Source organism: Typha angustifolia, chromosome 4 (genome assembly GCF_048772165.1).
Source record: "Typha angustifolia cultivar Huaian chromosome 4, ASM4877216v1, whole genome shotgun sequence".
Lineage (NCBI taxonomy): Eukaryota > Viridiplantae > Streptophyta > Magnoliopsida > Poales > Typhaceae > Typha > Typha angustifolia.
In genome coordinates, this window is record NC_133242.1 from 3039877 (window position 1) to 3054997 (window position 15121).

At 38.5% G+C, this 15121-nt stretch overlaps 2 protein-coding genes and 1 pseudogene across 8 annotated transcripts; 1 reads left to right on the forward strand and 2 right to left on the reverse strand.

Annotated features, from left to right (window-relative positions):
• The first annotated feature begins 1085 nt into the window (after window positions 1-1085).
• Window positions 1086-3331, forward strand: LOC140759135 (F-box/FBD/LRR-repeat protein At1g13570-like; annotated as a pseudogene).
• Window positions 3117-8058, reverse strand: LOC140759134 (autophagy-related protein 18f-like). 7 transcript variants are annotated; one of them, XR_012104202.1, is made up of 8 exons: window positions 7386-8055; window positions 6313-6777; window positions 5808-6236; window positions 5475-5711; window positions 4567-5391; window positions 4316-4485; window positions 3760-4126; window positions 3117-3383 (listed from the first exon to the last, which is right to left on the reverse strand). XR_012104202.1 is itself a non-coding variant. In XM_073095614.1 (8 exons), exons 2-8 carry the CDS (start codon window positions 7563-7565, stop codon window positions 3889-3891), a joined length of 2544 nt encoding a protein of 847 aa, XP_072951715.1. In that variant the 5' UTR covers window positions 7566-7766; window positions 7856-8055; the 3' UTR covers window positions 3515-3888. The 7 variants fall into 7 exon arrangements, 6 of the variants coding, with proteins under 6 accessions (XP_072951715.1, XP_072951716.1, XP_072951718.1 ...); XM_073095614.1 differs by lacking the exon at window positions 3117-3383 and having other exon boundaries at window positions 3515-4126; window positions 7386-7766; window positions 7856-8055; XM_073095615.1 differs by lacking the exon at window positions 3117-3383 and having other exon boundaries at window positions 3515-4126; window positions 4316-4482; window positions 7386-8053.
• A 2120-nt stretch (window positions 8059-10178) lies between these two features.
• Window positions 10179-12106, reverse strand: LOC140759097 (protein ACCELERATED CELL DEATH 6-like). Its single transcript, XM_073095568.1, has 3 exons — window positions 11567-12106; window positions 10826-10885; window positions 10179-10701 (listed from the first exon to the last, which is right to left on the reverse strand). Exons 1-3 carry the CDS (start codon window positions 12104-12106, stop codon window positions 10195-10197), a joined length of 1107 nt encoding a protein of 368 aa, XP_072951669.1. The 3' UTR covers window positions 10179-10194.
• Window positions 12107-15121: the final 3015 nt, after the last annotated feature.

A 15121-nucleotide genomic window follows, 5' to 3' on the forward strand; every position in this document is an offset into this window, starting at 1 on the left:
GCAAGAAAAAACTAATCAAAAAACACTTTCTCTTCGGATTATGATTTAAAAGAGTAAAGCATAAATTCTTATTATCTCGCAATAAAATTCTTACTGCACTTAAATATCAGACAACAATTTGAAGTAAATATTGCTGCTTAATTCAGTTAGAAGAACAGTCTTCCTGTAAACATTGAGAATAAAATGAATGGTTTTCTAAAACAGTCTTCCTGCTATTAGCTCTTATCTATCAACTCTCTCATATTAGGATAACACAAGCTCTCTTATACATAGCTTCTCACTTAACTCAAACGAGTAACTGGCTCCATAAGTCTATTGAGCCCATCCAAATAAGTACATGGTTTGATGATTATGTGAGTTCAATACTACAAACCCAACAACAACTTTGACCTTTATCTGTTGCCAGAAAATTAAATCAATTGAATAGAATGGCCATCACTCCAATTTTATTATTTTGCACCCGATATTTGTTTTGTGTACCATCCAACGTATGCGTGCGTACCACTACAAGAATTTTTTATCAAATTTTTCTTTCCAACGAAGATGACCTTGACCTTTGCATTCTTTTCTTGCAAACTAATTCATATTGCATAGATTAGAAATTTGCATATAATACCCTACTTTTTAATAAAATTATAATTTATATTTTATAATTTATTTATTTATAAATTATGTTAATATTTTGAATTAGATTTGAATTAATACCGTAAGAATATTCTATTAAGTATAGATATTTTTTTATTTTTAAAATAACTAAGATGTCTTTAGTTAAAAGCATTTTTATAATTTTCTTAGTATATTTAACTTAACTCAAATGCTAACCGTAGAAAAAATTTTATACATATTTATTAAATTATAAATTTAATTTATAAATATAAAAAATATATAGTGTAAAATATAATTTTATTATAAAATAGAATATTATATGTAAATTTTCGGAACATCAATTATGTCACCCACCTTTTTCTCTTTTAATATTGAATCTTTCGAAAGAAGAATGGCAGGGTTTAGCATCGATTTTGTGGCATCCGCTCCTCCCTTTTCTCTTTTAATATTGAATCTTCCAAAGGAAGAATGGCCTGCCAACAACTGTTTGACAAAAGTTCTCAAAGAGGGCAAGTACATATTGAGAAGCCATCCAATAGTATGTATGAACACCATGGCCACCAGCCCAGGATTGAAGAGGCAAAACATGGGGAGAGCTGAAGACAGAATCAGCAGCCTCCCTGATGACATCCTTCATTCCATCCTTTCTATGGTGCCTCTCAAGTCAGCCATAAGAACCAGCGCTCTCTCGAGGAGATGGAGATCTTTGTATGAGCACTGCATCATCTTTGCCACCGTACTAGATTTTGGTGAGGAATTCTCTTGCAGCCAATCTCCGGAACAATTTGCAACGACCGTCAACCGGTATCTGCGACTGCATGGCGATGGAAACCTCGAGAAGTTCCGCATTCTCTTCTCTCCCTTTGATCTCTTCATGCCAGACATAGAGAGCTGGATCAGTTTTGCAGTAAGCAAAGGAGTTAAGGTGCTTGACTTAGACTTGTCACAAGGTATAACACACAACCGTATATATATTGATGAAAGATGGCCATTCGAGCTACCAAATTGTCTGTTCCAGTGCAATTCCTTGACTCATTTGTATCTAAGCCGTTGCGAGTTCACTGCTCCTATAGATTTGAGATGTTTTCAAGGACTCCGCGAGCTCTCCCTGAGTTACATAGAGTTTACAGATGAAATGCTCCAAATAATTCTGCTCAATAGTCCGTTCCTCGAAAGCTTGATCCTGAGGAATTGTGCACTCCTCGTCGATATCAAGATCTCGGGCCCTGACATCCGACTTAGAAGCTTGACATTGGTAGGTTGTTTGCCAGGCACTGAGTTGGAGATATCAGCTCCTAACCTCTAATCTCTTATCCTCTATGGAAGGCTTTCTGCACCATATCATTTCAACAACATTTCTGCATTGGTTGATGCTCATATCTGCTCGACAATACGAGTTACTGACAACGACTATGTTACGCTGTTAACTGACCTTGCACACGTTAAGATCCTGACTCTTAGCAGTGCTGCTCTCATGGTACTTCTCGTGCTCAATGTCTTCCTAAGTGTTTTTTTTTTCTCTCTCTCTCGCAATCAGTTTTAAGATCTGTCAATTGATGTAGCAATTCATAATCCATTTAGGATCTAGCTTTAGCTACAGAATACGATGACGACGAGTATTTCCCGATCCAGTTGCAAAACCTACAAGAGCTACAGCTTGCAATGGATTCGATAAGTGAAGAACATCTGACATGCATCTTTGCCTTCTTTGAGCATTGTCCGTCTCCATTTCTTGAGAAGCTTTTCATTCAAGTATGTTCATGTTCTATTTACTTTCAATTTCTTCTATATCTATGAATATTCTAATACAATCATGCTGAACCTTGCAGCTTCTGGTTGACATGGAAGATCCAATCCGTGTTGCAGATACGGTGACGATTGCAAAAATTGCACCTGAAGTTGCCTTCAACCATCTCAAGCTTATCAAAATTAGCAACTTTCGAGGGTCCATTACTGAGCTGCGATTGGTGAAGTTCCTCCTAGAGAATGCTATTGTCTTAGAATCTCTTGTTCTAGTTGCTTCTCAAGCTTCTGATCATACCAAAAGATGTGATGACAGCTTAGCTATGAGAATTCTTCGAGGGCAGTTGTCACTGATACCCAAGGCATCAGCTGAAGCATGCATTGTGTTGCATGAATTTTTTGAAGATGATTGTAATTTGAATCCAACACACAGGATTGTATGTAGAGAACATGGTGTTCAAACATTTGATTGGGCATATCAAATATCTTTCTTTTTTCCCTCTTCTTTTGCATATGTATATTCCTGTACTTATTTTCAGAGGGCTAGTTCCACGACCAATGGTACAAGAAAGTTCTTATTGGATTTCTTCAATTTCCTGCAATCTACGCATGGTTACTACCAAACCTAAATAAACTGCAAGACATTCTTCAGAAAGTCTATTCAAGCACGGAAGTAGGAAGTCCAGTTGTTGATTTAGCAATCAAGCAGCAATCAACTATACTACTAAGCATCACTTAACCAAGTTCAACAAAAATGAAATCGACTATACTAACAAGCACTTCAATCATTTTCAGTATTGCATTATAGATGATTCTTGGAGATATAATCAACAAATTTGTTATTTATAAATGCTTCCAGATGGAGCACCTGAACTTGGCAATATTGGAAGCTCTCACTTCACAATTGAACCCACCTCTTACACTTCCATCATTCGTGCCAATGAAAGTAAACAAGTGGTCAACACCTCCTGAGAATGGATGCTAACACCTGAGGAATATATCATTATTGTTCATGAAGCATCTGCTATGAGTACCTGTAAGACGTTAAAGAAAATCTCAAGATTCTGTACAGGGAAAAAAGTCCACAATATACAGAGAGCGCAACTGCTACAACAAACATATCAGTAGTCAATCTTGGAGAATAAAGACTCCAAGCACGCACTAATTCAACTATGCAGAGCGAGATGAGTGGAATTTGCCAGGAAAGTTCTTCAAGGACCAATTAGTCACAAATCTAATTGCCACCAGTGTGGGATAAGTGAACTGCTGCAATTAGTAAAGCAGGACACTACACTGATGAGCATGTAAATTCTTTGTGCATTATATAACAAACTCAAAACCATAAATAAGACATCAGCAGCAGCAGCAACATATTATGGTTGGACAACTGAGTTTTCTTCAAAAGGTTACCTAAATCATCATCATTATCATTTCCGGAAGTGGGTCTCCATCTCTGTCTTCTCTGTTATTTACAAACCTTATCTGGAATCCACCTTCATGCCCTCACAATATCTACAAAGTCGAGTTGGCTTTCAAGTTTCAAGTTCTAGCATGTGGGTTGGCTGTCCCTTTACTTATAGCACCTTCATAAATGCCCCTTGGGTAAGAAACCCAACTATTTTCGTCAATTACATTAGATCGATCAGCGACAACAGCACTTCTACACATGCACTCTGAAGAACTGCAACTGCTTCTGCATGAAGGTCTCCCATCTTCTGTTAGTCCAGACTTTTGGCACAAAGGTCGTCCTTTTATGTTAATATCAAGAGTACTTACACTGTGAAAAATAGAAGATTATTTAGTAGCAACACCATCCAATCATGGATATTAGATAGAAAATAAGAAACACCAAACAAACCAACATTCTAACCAAAAGGAGAAGAAACAATGGCATGAATTTCTAATATGGCATCCCAGAACATGCATAGATTGAGGAGAGAAAGATTTCATACAATCCAAAGCGCACCTCACTTGTTGAGATCTGGATCTTCGGTAACAATCAAAAACTGGTCTGAGATCTTTTGACCTTGCTGCAATTGTCCGAGTAGGGATCCTTTCTATTTCAATTTCCCTGCCAACTGCACTACTATTGTCAACTTCCATCTTTTCGTCCATCATCACTTGAAAGCATATCTGCTAAGAAAGTAACATGGTGAGCTACCTTAAATTAGGGTACAAAAATTATCACTACAAGGCATGAGCAGACCATAAAAGTACCCCATATTTTGACCATAGTGGAAGCTGGACTGCATGCATCTGCAACTCCATCTCAGATATGTACAAGTGATTATTCTCTGCAGCACTAATCTTCGGTTTTGAGTCGCAACCACTATTAACATGACTGAGATTAGTTCCCTTATTAACCCCTTTCTGGAAGACATTAATGTTTTCTCCATTCCCTTGATCACCATATATATCAACACTATCCCCACTATCTCTTCTGTTTCTCTTGTGACATATATCCCATTTCTGAAGTGGTCTAACAACAAAGGTTGTATCAGTTTCTTTCGATGATCCATGAGAACCAGCACTAAACCCAGAAATATCCATGCCAGAATCTTGCCCTTGTGGGTGATGCAAGACATACTGAATAACACAGCCAGAAGGGGAGAACACAAGTAAGTAGTATTTTCTCCACATTGAGCAATTGTCGGGATAGCCCTCAGAGTTGTGGAAGGCTGATGCAATAGCCCCCGAAATTGGACTGACCACACCTGTAGCAAATGCTGCAGCACCACGGACAGCGCTTTTCAACCCATTACTCCCATTTCTTATTCTGCTTGTCACAGACAGTGTGACTGGAGCACCAGATGTGGAAAGGCTGTCCTCATGGAGCTTTAAAGAGGATGATGTCTGAGAGCAAGGGAAAACTGTCTTAGAAGTCGGATGCATCATATAGTTGTTATTTGCACAGCTGTTCTCACTGATCTGATAATTTGCACTTGCTTCAAAAGGAGATAGTGAGAATAAGTGACTAGTTCCCCTTGAGGAACTAATCATTACCCATTGACTATCGTCACTAAAACTGATGTCTTTTATAATCTGGTATACATGAAAGGAAACGGTTTTAGAAATAAGAAAGTATAGTCTAAGAGCGAAGACAATCAATTTGTAGGCATATCTACCGCATTTGTGATGCCACGTTGCAACCTGTATAGATGTACATATGTCCCATTAACATCAGATCTTTGTGAGCTTCCTTGTAAAGAAGGCATAATACAGAATATGTTGATGTCACGACCATGAATAGAAGCAGTAACTAGTAAAGTCCCACTAGGATCAAAGCATAATGCAGAGATAGAACTAGTATGTGCCCTAAATTGAACGACAACTGACTTAGAAACAATATCTCGAACTATGACCTGCATATGTAAAAAACGGCAATTATCATAATGGAATGACAAATATTAAGCACATCAAAGAATATCTTAGAAAAGTATGATATCTCGAATTTATACCATCCCAGCATTTTCATCATCAGATGTATGCTCATTCATGGTACCATTATCTTTGGTGCTAGAGTTGCCTATCTTTATAGAACGATTGTCATTAGGCAGAAGATCCGAGCAATACTTTGACAGCTTCTTATATCCTATATCTGCAATTGTAACTATACCAGCAGCTAGTTGCTTGCTTGATTCTTTTGCATAGAGTGCCACCAGACTTCCATCTGGAGGAGGTAATGACACACTTGTAGGACTTAAAAGTTGAGAGCTGACACGACCAGAATCTGAGATTGCCACAGGACTTCCACTATAGGCTAACCATCTAGATCCCACTGCAAGTGGTCCATAACCTGTAACCCCTGATCCAGGAATTGCCGAAACTATCGGATTTGTAAGAATAGTATATTCTCTCTCCAGCGTCACAGAGTTAAAACAATGTATCTGCAACATAGTTCCCTTTCATCTTAGTTCTAGGCTTCGAAATGCCATACTTGGATAATTAGACAAACACACATACCTGGGAAGCTTGAGATATAGCAACTACCCGAGAACTGCACCTTATCGAATAAACAGCTGATCTGAATTTCAAGACGTGCACATAATCATGAGCTTCTAAGGAATAAAAATGGACAAATGCAGGAAACAAGTTTTCACTTTCCAGATTTTGGTAATCATTGGTAGTTTCATTGCAAGGACCACTAAGAATCTCAGAATTGTTTCTACTACCACTGAAAGACCCATCACGAGAAATTATTAGCAATGGCTGAACATCAGAAAACCTATCCTCACATATCTTAGATGTGAGTGGTTTCTTTTGCATCTGCATGAAGGATACAGGACCATCATGTTTGGATACCAGTTGCCGCACATCATCAGCATGTTCAACATCCCAAACCTGGAAGCCCGACCTAAAAGCCAGCAGCAGAACTTGGCGAAGCACTTGACCCTCACATTCCAATTTGTCAAACCCAGCCCAATGCACCTTTTAACCAACACCAAAACTATGAACAAATGTGAGTCAACTAACAGTAAACACTTCCAAATGCTACAAAATAGATGCAAGACATAAATTGAATCACTTGCAAAAACTATCGCAGTATATATATTGAGTAATGAGCACTAAATTAACACTTTATGTTAACCAATTACATCAGAAAAGTACATCAAGAAATTAAAGAGACAAGACATTCTTGCAACTAATAAATTCCTGATGATTAAACTGACTAGCTACAACAAGTTGCACCCAAAGCATAACAAATCAAGGCAGCTAGGCACTGCCTGACATCATTTAGTTACTTAAAACACTAAAACGTTCAACTGTCAACGAGAGAAATGGTTTCCAATTTCATGCATAAAGCCTCATGAAATGAGGCAAAAAATATTATTGATTACAAGACTCTGTATATTAATCGCCACATACACCAGAAGAGACAGTTGTCTCATGCATATATTCTTATAATACAATCACAACCAAATTCCTAGTTCAAAAATATATACAGAACAAACATATGAATTTGACTAATTTCAGCTCAGCAAACCAAAACGGCTCGGACTCAAACAAAACAAGAAGATGAAATCAACTTCCGATACCTGATCACGGCCAGCATCATCGTTGGAGATCGAGGACACGAGAGACGCCCCAGCCGAACGTAAGGTGGACGCAGCGGTCGACGCGCCCGAAGACATGATCCTCATATAATTCGACAGGGAGCGGACAGAGAAGAGCCCATTCTTGCTCCGGCCATCTCTCTTCGGTGCATCGTTCCTCATCCTCTATTTCCCCCAAAAACCTTCCTAGTTTCCAAAAGAGAAGAGCCCAAGTAAAATACTTGCGATCATAACCCCAGGCTGCTTTTTTTTTTTTTTTTTTGGTTCCTTTTCTTCCCAAGAAGAAACAGCCGAAACACTTTAGGTTACCAGCATCTCCATTTCCATCTCCATCTCCATCTCCAACAAGAATCCCCCAAAAACCTACACAAGTCCGTATCAAAATCAAAGTTTTCTCTCTTGGTTCGGTTCAGGATAGAGAAAAACGAACTGGGTAGCTTAAAAATCGCAACTTTTTAGGAGGCATGCAGTCGCCGTAGAATTAGGTGAATTGGGGGGAAAAAGATAGCGTCTTTTTTTCTCCTTTATTCGAGAAGGAAGAGGGAGATAGGCGAAGACGCTTGTGATCGGATGATGGAATAGACTCGCCGTCTACGTCTCTCTCTCTTCTCGTCCGATGTAGCTTGGTTGAAGTCTGTTTATTTATTCCGCCTTTTTTTTAATCTTTGGAGTTTATTCTCTTCTATGAACTCTTCATCCACCGATAGCGTGGCATACATTAGTCGGATGGCATTCTTTTAATCTCTTTCCTTATCTTAGTAGGTTGCATTGATATCGTATAGAATTATGGGCAAAGATTCTATCCAGATCCAGAAACACCTCCGGATAATGATTGTAAATTTCATAAATCTTTCTATTGGATACGGATATCACGGACTTCATAACTTAAGCTCATAAGCATTGCGCTCGAGCCAAATTAGGATCCTGGGGGAGATGACTCCGTGCCATCATTCAAATTTTACAACAACTCTTTATATAATTGTTTAAAATACAATTTAATATATATATATACTTTCTAAAAATCCTAAATTTTATTATGCATCTCACTCTCCTTATCTTCTCCGAATACAACAAACCAAGCACTCAATGGTTACTATGTGTGAAATTATAGTTCACCTAGAACCCCAATTACGTAAGGAATAACCAAAAGGGGCAAGAAAGATGCTGAACCAGAGATTATCCATTAGAATTTAATTTATAAATAATAATGTGATAGAGATGGATCTTGTGTTTGTGATAAATAGTTTGTAGGCAAGTAATGAAATTGTATGCTTTACTTAGGCTTGATTACAAGCTCCTTACCGAAGAATTGACTCGCACAGGCTAATATAAAAGAAGATGAACAAATTCACCGTCACTTCATGAGCAAGTAGTGATAGTTCAACTGCAAGGCTATCCCGTCTATTTCATTTGCCTTGCAGAGTAGTCAGAGGCTATGGGATTTAGATGGAAACTTTGAGTATTACTCCTCACAGAAATGATCCTTTAGATCCGTATTTCATGAGCAACTATGAATAAGTAATTTAGGTTGTCAACGTAAAGCTTCCGATTAAAAATTTTAAGATCTTATTTGTACTTATGTAATTAATAAATTATGTTTTAAATAAAATTGTATCCGTGTTATATGTCTAGTTTCTATCTATAAGCTTTAGTGTAAATTATGAGATTTTTAATAAAGAATCTAAACTTTAATTTTATAGCATTGGCTTGTCACAGACCAAATAAGCCATTCTGATTGACTTGTCACAGAATATTATTAGGAAGAACTAACAGATATGAGAGTCGTTTTGCATGAAAGATATGATGCTTTATGGAATGAGTTTCTACTTGATGAATGTCAGTTGTAGTTTGCACTGAGAGAGAGCATGGCTATGTATAATGCCAATAGAAAACGAAACAAGATCTGTTGGATGAGAAGACTAATGCATGCTTCTTTTAACTGAAACTCGTCATTACAAATTAGGCAGATTGTGTCTGTCTCTAGCAGTTGTTGGATGAAATCGCAAGAGCCCAATATTTGAAATTAAAACTTGAAACCTTACTAAGCTTAAAATTTGAACACTTTAAGTTCCGGAGTCTGGACCACTTTTACATATCAACCTTTTTTCTACGTGAATCCTCTAATTTAACCAACACGGTTTGCAATTATCCAAAACAGTTTTCTGATACTGAGAGGGCTGCCTTTCTTTTCCTAACAAAACAGGTACATATATGGGGTTATTGTAGATAAGATGAGACCGAAATTATTTGACTTCAGAGCTTCAGATAAGAATCAGATGCAACTATTTGTAGAATCTCAAAACCCCCAGTTCCACCATAAATGTCCTTGTCTTGATTGATGTCACAGGACTTAGCAGAATTTCTTGCTGCAATGGATCATGTCCAACTCAGTTGTGAGGTTTAATCACACAAGGACTGAAACTTGTGACCAAAAATGTTGCTAGGGAATAGTGGAGTCATAATTTGCATTTACTGCTCAACCTTTGTCTTCTCAGGTGATCAATAAGAGTACCTCCGTAGGAACTTCTTTCCATTCTTGAACTTCCCAACCCATCTCAGGCCAATCACTCCTCTCTACTAACTATATTGAAACTTTTGATTGCTAATGCTGCTATTCTTCTCTATGTGTTTTCAGCTGGCATACCAATACAAGATCTTCAGTTCACCGGAAGGACAAACATTCCATATTGGATCTTTACTGGGCAACTTGATACAAGTTTGTTTGCTCAATAAATAAGAGAGAGAAAAATCAGAAACTATCCTCAAGCACGCAAGCCTTGTCGGTACAATTCTAGAATGGAATGAACAACACCTCATAACCTAATATGAGCCACACTATGATGGGAGTACCGCAACCAATCAGGATCACTATATATGCCAGCCAATGGGAGCCAGCAGAAACCACCAACTGTACCGCCGTCATCAGTGATACTACCATTGCTAGGCATGCAACCACTGTGATCCTGTGACCCCAAATTAGCTGCTTGAGCTTGAATTGCACCGGATCTCTCCATGCCCAGATGAAGCAGATGACTGCGATAAGTGAGCTCCACATGGCAATAGTGTTGGAGACCACAAAAACCTTGAATGCAGGAAACCTTCCAAGGATGGCTATACCGGAAAATTGGTTATAGCCGCCAGGCATAGTGAAGGTTGCAGAAAAGGAGACAGTGGCTATGAGTGCAGCAACCAGAGTGTATGTCAATACACTTAATTCAAAGTAGTCATTGCTCATCGAATTATTGTTTCGCAATAGCCGTTTGCTTGCTACAGGAGGTAATTGTTCCTTCTTGCATTTCTGCAATTATTGTTTCTTTAGCTCCTTCCAAATGAACATCTAATATGATAATAAGATAGTGTTAGTGTGGCATGCTTTTAAGAGAGCAAGAATGGGACTGCCGGAGATGTATCCGATGAAGTACCCAAGTGGAAGAGGAGGTTGAGAGTTCCGACTTCCCGGCGGCAAATTTATCTTTGTTTATCTGCTCTTTGACAGAAAAGAATGAGACTGAAAGATAGTTTAGCAATCCCTACGTCTTTGAGACACTAGATCAGATATTCATAATTATGTCTTAATCAATTTCTTACATCTTTTCGTACACACATGATTCCACATCTTCAGAATTTGGAAAGCTGCTTTGAGGAATCAGAGTGTGTACTAGGATCACAGCACGTTGACCAAGCTGATCTACTTCTATCTTAAGCGGTCAATTGGTTAAGTGATCTTAAAAATAGATAAAGTGGAATATAGATTCCCATCCATTGTACTTTATACATTTGGTAAAATTTGTATAATAAAGTGAGACCAATCTTTATCTCGATGCTTCTTTCATTCATTTAGCTAGTTACATCAATGTGCAACAATATAAAATTTTCTTTTCTAATTTGGTGTTCTAACATCTGATCAAATGAACATAGAAATGACCTGACATAAAGATGTTTATTACCACCTATCTTTCACTGTTGGTTTCAATGATTGCGTAGACGACTAATTAACCGTGTAAATTTGACAAGTTAATATCTGACAATAATTTTTTGTTTTACCATTTCCTCTCATGTGTGGACTTGGGTCGTTTTTAGTGCGTCTATGTTGTGAATTTGACATAATTTGGTAGGGTAAAATTTTCCCATTTAATGATAGATATTCCTGGCTGGATAATTACCTCATAAGTTTCCATTTCATCCAGCGACTCGATTACGCTCCGAGCTGTCTTTCCTTCGTTATTTACGATGCACGGATTAATCCTCTTGTCCCTCAGCAGATGAATTGATGACTGTATTCTGGAATGCATTGCTGAGAGATGGAGTGGAGTATTGCCTTCAGCATCAGCGTGGTTTATGATTTCTTCCGGTTCTATGTATTTCAACAAGCACTTGAGAGCGCCGACTTTCCGGTTCGTCACAGCGATATGAAGTGCATTTTGACCATTTATGTCAACTAGCTCTGCAGTGTCTGGGCATTGCTTGAGGATCTCCTTGATTGCCGAGTTTGATCCATAAGCAGCAGCTGAATGAAGAGGAGATTGCCCATCATGGTTCTTGATGTATGCCAGGAAAGGTTCTTTGTTCAGAAGCATTTCTATCATCTTAGTGTTGTTCTTCTGTGCCGCGTAACGAAGGGCAGTGTTGCCAGAGCTGTCAGCAACTTTGATGAAGTCGCTTCTTGCCTCCAGGAGCATCTCCACAATTGCTACAACTTTCATATATTGGCAGAACTGACAAGTATTGGCTGCACGACGTCGAGCAACGGCGATTTCTACAACACCTCCGGCGTCGTAGGGCTAGGCTGAGGCAAGCTATCTCTCATGTCACAGTTGAAGGCTAAGAAGTTCTCCTACTGCTTCACTTCTTACGTAGACCCGAACCAGGCCGGAAGCTCGAGCTCACTCATATTTGGCCCGTCGGCGAATTTAACCAACAAGGCTCTATCCACGCCGTTTGTTCCAAACCCTAAGAGTGCTCCCACGTCATCCTTCTACTACCTCTCCCTCCAGGGGATAACAGTGGGAGGAACCCGGGTTTCGATACCGAAGTAGGCGTTCGAGCTTAAAAAGGACGGCAGCGGCGGCGTGGTGGTCGACGTCCCGTTCTTGCTGACGTACTTGATCGACGAGGCGTATCAGGCGGTGAGGAAGCAGTTCGTCGCGCAGATGACGCTCGAGGAGACGACGGCGCCGGACGGGTTGGATCTTTGCTTCGCAGTGCCGCCGGACACGCCGTCAATAGAACTGCCAACGATGGTGTTCAACTTTAAGGGAGCGGACATGAAGTTGTCGCCGTATAACTATTTCGTTGTATTTTCTGATGATAGAATAGTGTGTTTGACTATGAACTCGGTTACTGGTATTACGGTAATTGGTAACCTCCTGCAGCAGAGCATGCACGTATTCTATGATCAACGTAAGGGGGTCTTTTCTTTTGAGGATGCTGACTGCACTAAAGTGTGAGGTTGAAGTCTCACTCTTTTTCCTATATCCATCTCTTTCTTTATGTGTGATGGAGTCTTCGGTCTCACGCAATGGTTGTAATGTGAAGCTATATGGACTGTGATCTGTGAAGTCTATGTATGTGGCTTTATTTTGTTGTTTTCTTCGAGTTGGTTCTCCTTAATAAAGGCTCGTGTTCTGTCTTTTTCATTTTTATTATCTTATTTTTCATCTTTTTCTTCCCAAAGATGGATGGTCGACCGTTGACTGACCAAAGATTTGGGGTGTTATATGCAAACTTCCGTTTGGCGTTTTTCTACATACGGGTCCGCGACCAGGATCCGAATCAGGGAAGCGCTCGGTACGAAGGATTCCTCTTGAGAGAGAACCCCTGTTTCTTCTGGGTGCGGATCCTCTCCAGCCGCGACTGCGGGAATTCACTACAGTCGATTTCACGGCTGCCAAATTGTGAGCTAAATCTCCTCCTCCTACCTCGTTTCTACCTTAAAGGAGGCTCCTTTTTTGCGATCTCTGTGTTGGTTATTGGAAGAAGAGACAATGCCGACCAACGACATGGCAGTCCACGCAAGGTGACTGCATTTTGTTCCAAGTTCTTCTATCTCGTTGTGCTTTATGGTTGTTTCGCCATATGGGTCGGACTCCGAATCGAGAAAATTTTCCTTATTTGCTTAGATATAGCGTCCCCGCTTTCATAGTTTTGATCCTTGCTTTGTTAATCGACGAACTATGGTTGGTTTATTGTATGAAATTATAAGGAGGGTTCTCTTTGAAATTTCACCTAGAACCCCAATTACATAAGGAATAACCAAAAGGGGCAAGAAAGATGCTGAACCAGAGATTAACCATTAGAATTTAATTTATAAACAATATTGTGATAGAGATGGATCTTGTGTTTGTGATAAATAGTTTGTAGGCAAGTAATGAAACTGTATGCTTTACTTAGGCTTGATTACAAGCTCCTTACCAAAAAAAAAAAGACTCTTACAGGCCAATATAAAAGAAGATGAACAAATTCACGTTCATGAGCGAGTAGTGAAAGTTCAACTGCAAGGCTATCCCGCCTATTTCATTTGCCTTGACAGAGTAGTGATAGGCTATGGTATTTGAATGGAACTTTGAGTATTACTCCTCACATAAATGATCCTTTGGATCTGTACTTCATGAGCAAGTATAAATAAGTAAATAACATTGTCAGCCTAAATCTTCCGATTAAGAATTTTAAGGTCTTATTTGTACTTATGTAATTAACAAATTGTACTTCAAATAAAATTGTATTCATATTTTATGTCTAGTTTTTATCTATAAGCTTTAGTGTAAGTTATGTTTGATGAAGAATATTAAAGTAGAAGATTAATTTTAAAGTAAATTTTTTTAATTTTATAGCATTGGCTTGCAAAAAGAAGATTTACATGAAATGTTCATGCAGTGTTTCTAACCATCGAAAAAAATGGTTCTAACAAGAAAGTTCAAGATTTTTTTTTTGGTTGTCAAGCGCTAGAAGAATGATTCTAACCATTCTTAGAATTAAAAAAAAAATCAATTCAACTATGTAGAATTATTATCATTAGTCAATTATGTGGATACGATTTCCATAAAGTAAAAAGGGATTGGAGGAGTCTATGAAAGATGTATTATGGTTCAAGATGAAATGAGAAACCAAGTCATTATTATGTGGGAATTTGCATTCTACACGACCAAATAAGCCATTATGGTTGACTTGTCACAGAATATTATTAGGAAGAACTAACAGATATGAGAGTAGTTTTGGATCAAAAATATGATGCTTTACGGAATGAGTTGCTACTTGATGAATGTCATTTGCAGTTTGCACTGAGATAGAGCATGCCTATGCATAATAATATGGTGCCAATAGAAAACAAAACAATATGTGTTGGATGAGAAGACCAATGAGACTAATGCATGCTTCTTTTAACTGAAACTCATTATTACAAAGACCAAATTAGGCACATTGTGTCTGGCTCTTGTAGTTGTTGGATGAGATTGCAAGAGCCCAATAGTAGCAGAAGTAGGACTTGATGTGCATATTTGAAATTAAAACTTGGAACCCTACTAAGCTTAAAATTTGAACACTTAAGTTCTGGAGTCTGATCCACTTTTACATATCAACCTTTTTCAGTCTTATCTTTTGTTCTATGTGAATCCTCTAATTCAACCAACACGGGTTGCAATTATCCAAAACAATTCCCTCATACTGAGATTGCTACCTTCCTTTTTCTGACAAAGCAGGTACATATATGGGGTTATTGTAGA

Bases quoted from the DNA above. Each gene is read 5' to 3' on its own strand.
- LOC140759097 (XM_073095568.1), bottom strand. From the start codon at position 12,106: ATGAAAGTTGTAGCAATTGTGGAGATGCTCCTGGAGGCAAGAAGCGAC. The intron at 10,886-11,566 runs GTAATTATCCAG...GTCAAAGAGCAG, and splicing joins ATGAAATGGAAACTTATGAG to ATAAACAAAGATAAATTTGC. The intron at 10,702-10,825 runs GTACTTCATCGG...CAATAATTGCAG, and splicing joins CAACCTCCTCTTCCACTTGG to AAATGCAAGAAGGAACAATT.
- LOC140759134 (XM_073095614.1), bottom strand. From the start codon at position 7,565: ATGAGGAACGATGCACCGAAGAGAGATGGCCGGAGCAAGAATGGGCTC. The intron at 6,237-6,312 runs GTATGTGTGTTT...ACTATGTTGCAG, and splicing joins CTATATCTCAAGCTTCCCAG to ATACATTGTTTTAACTCTGT. The intron at 5,392-5,474 runs GTAGATATGCCT...CATGTATACCAG, and splicing joins AACGTGGCATCACAAATGCG to ATTATAAAAGACATCAGTTT.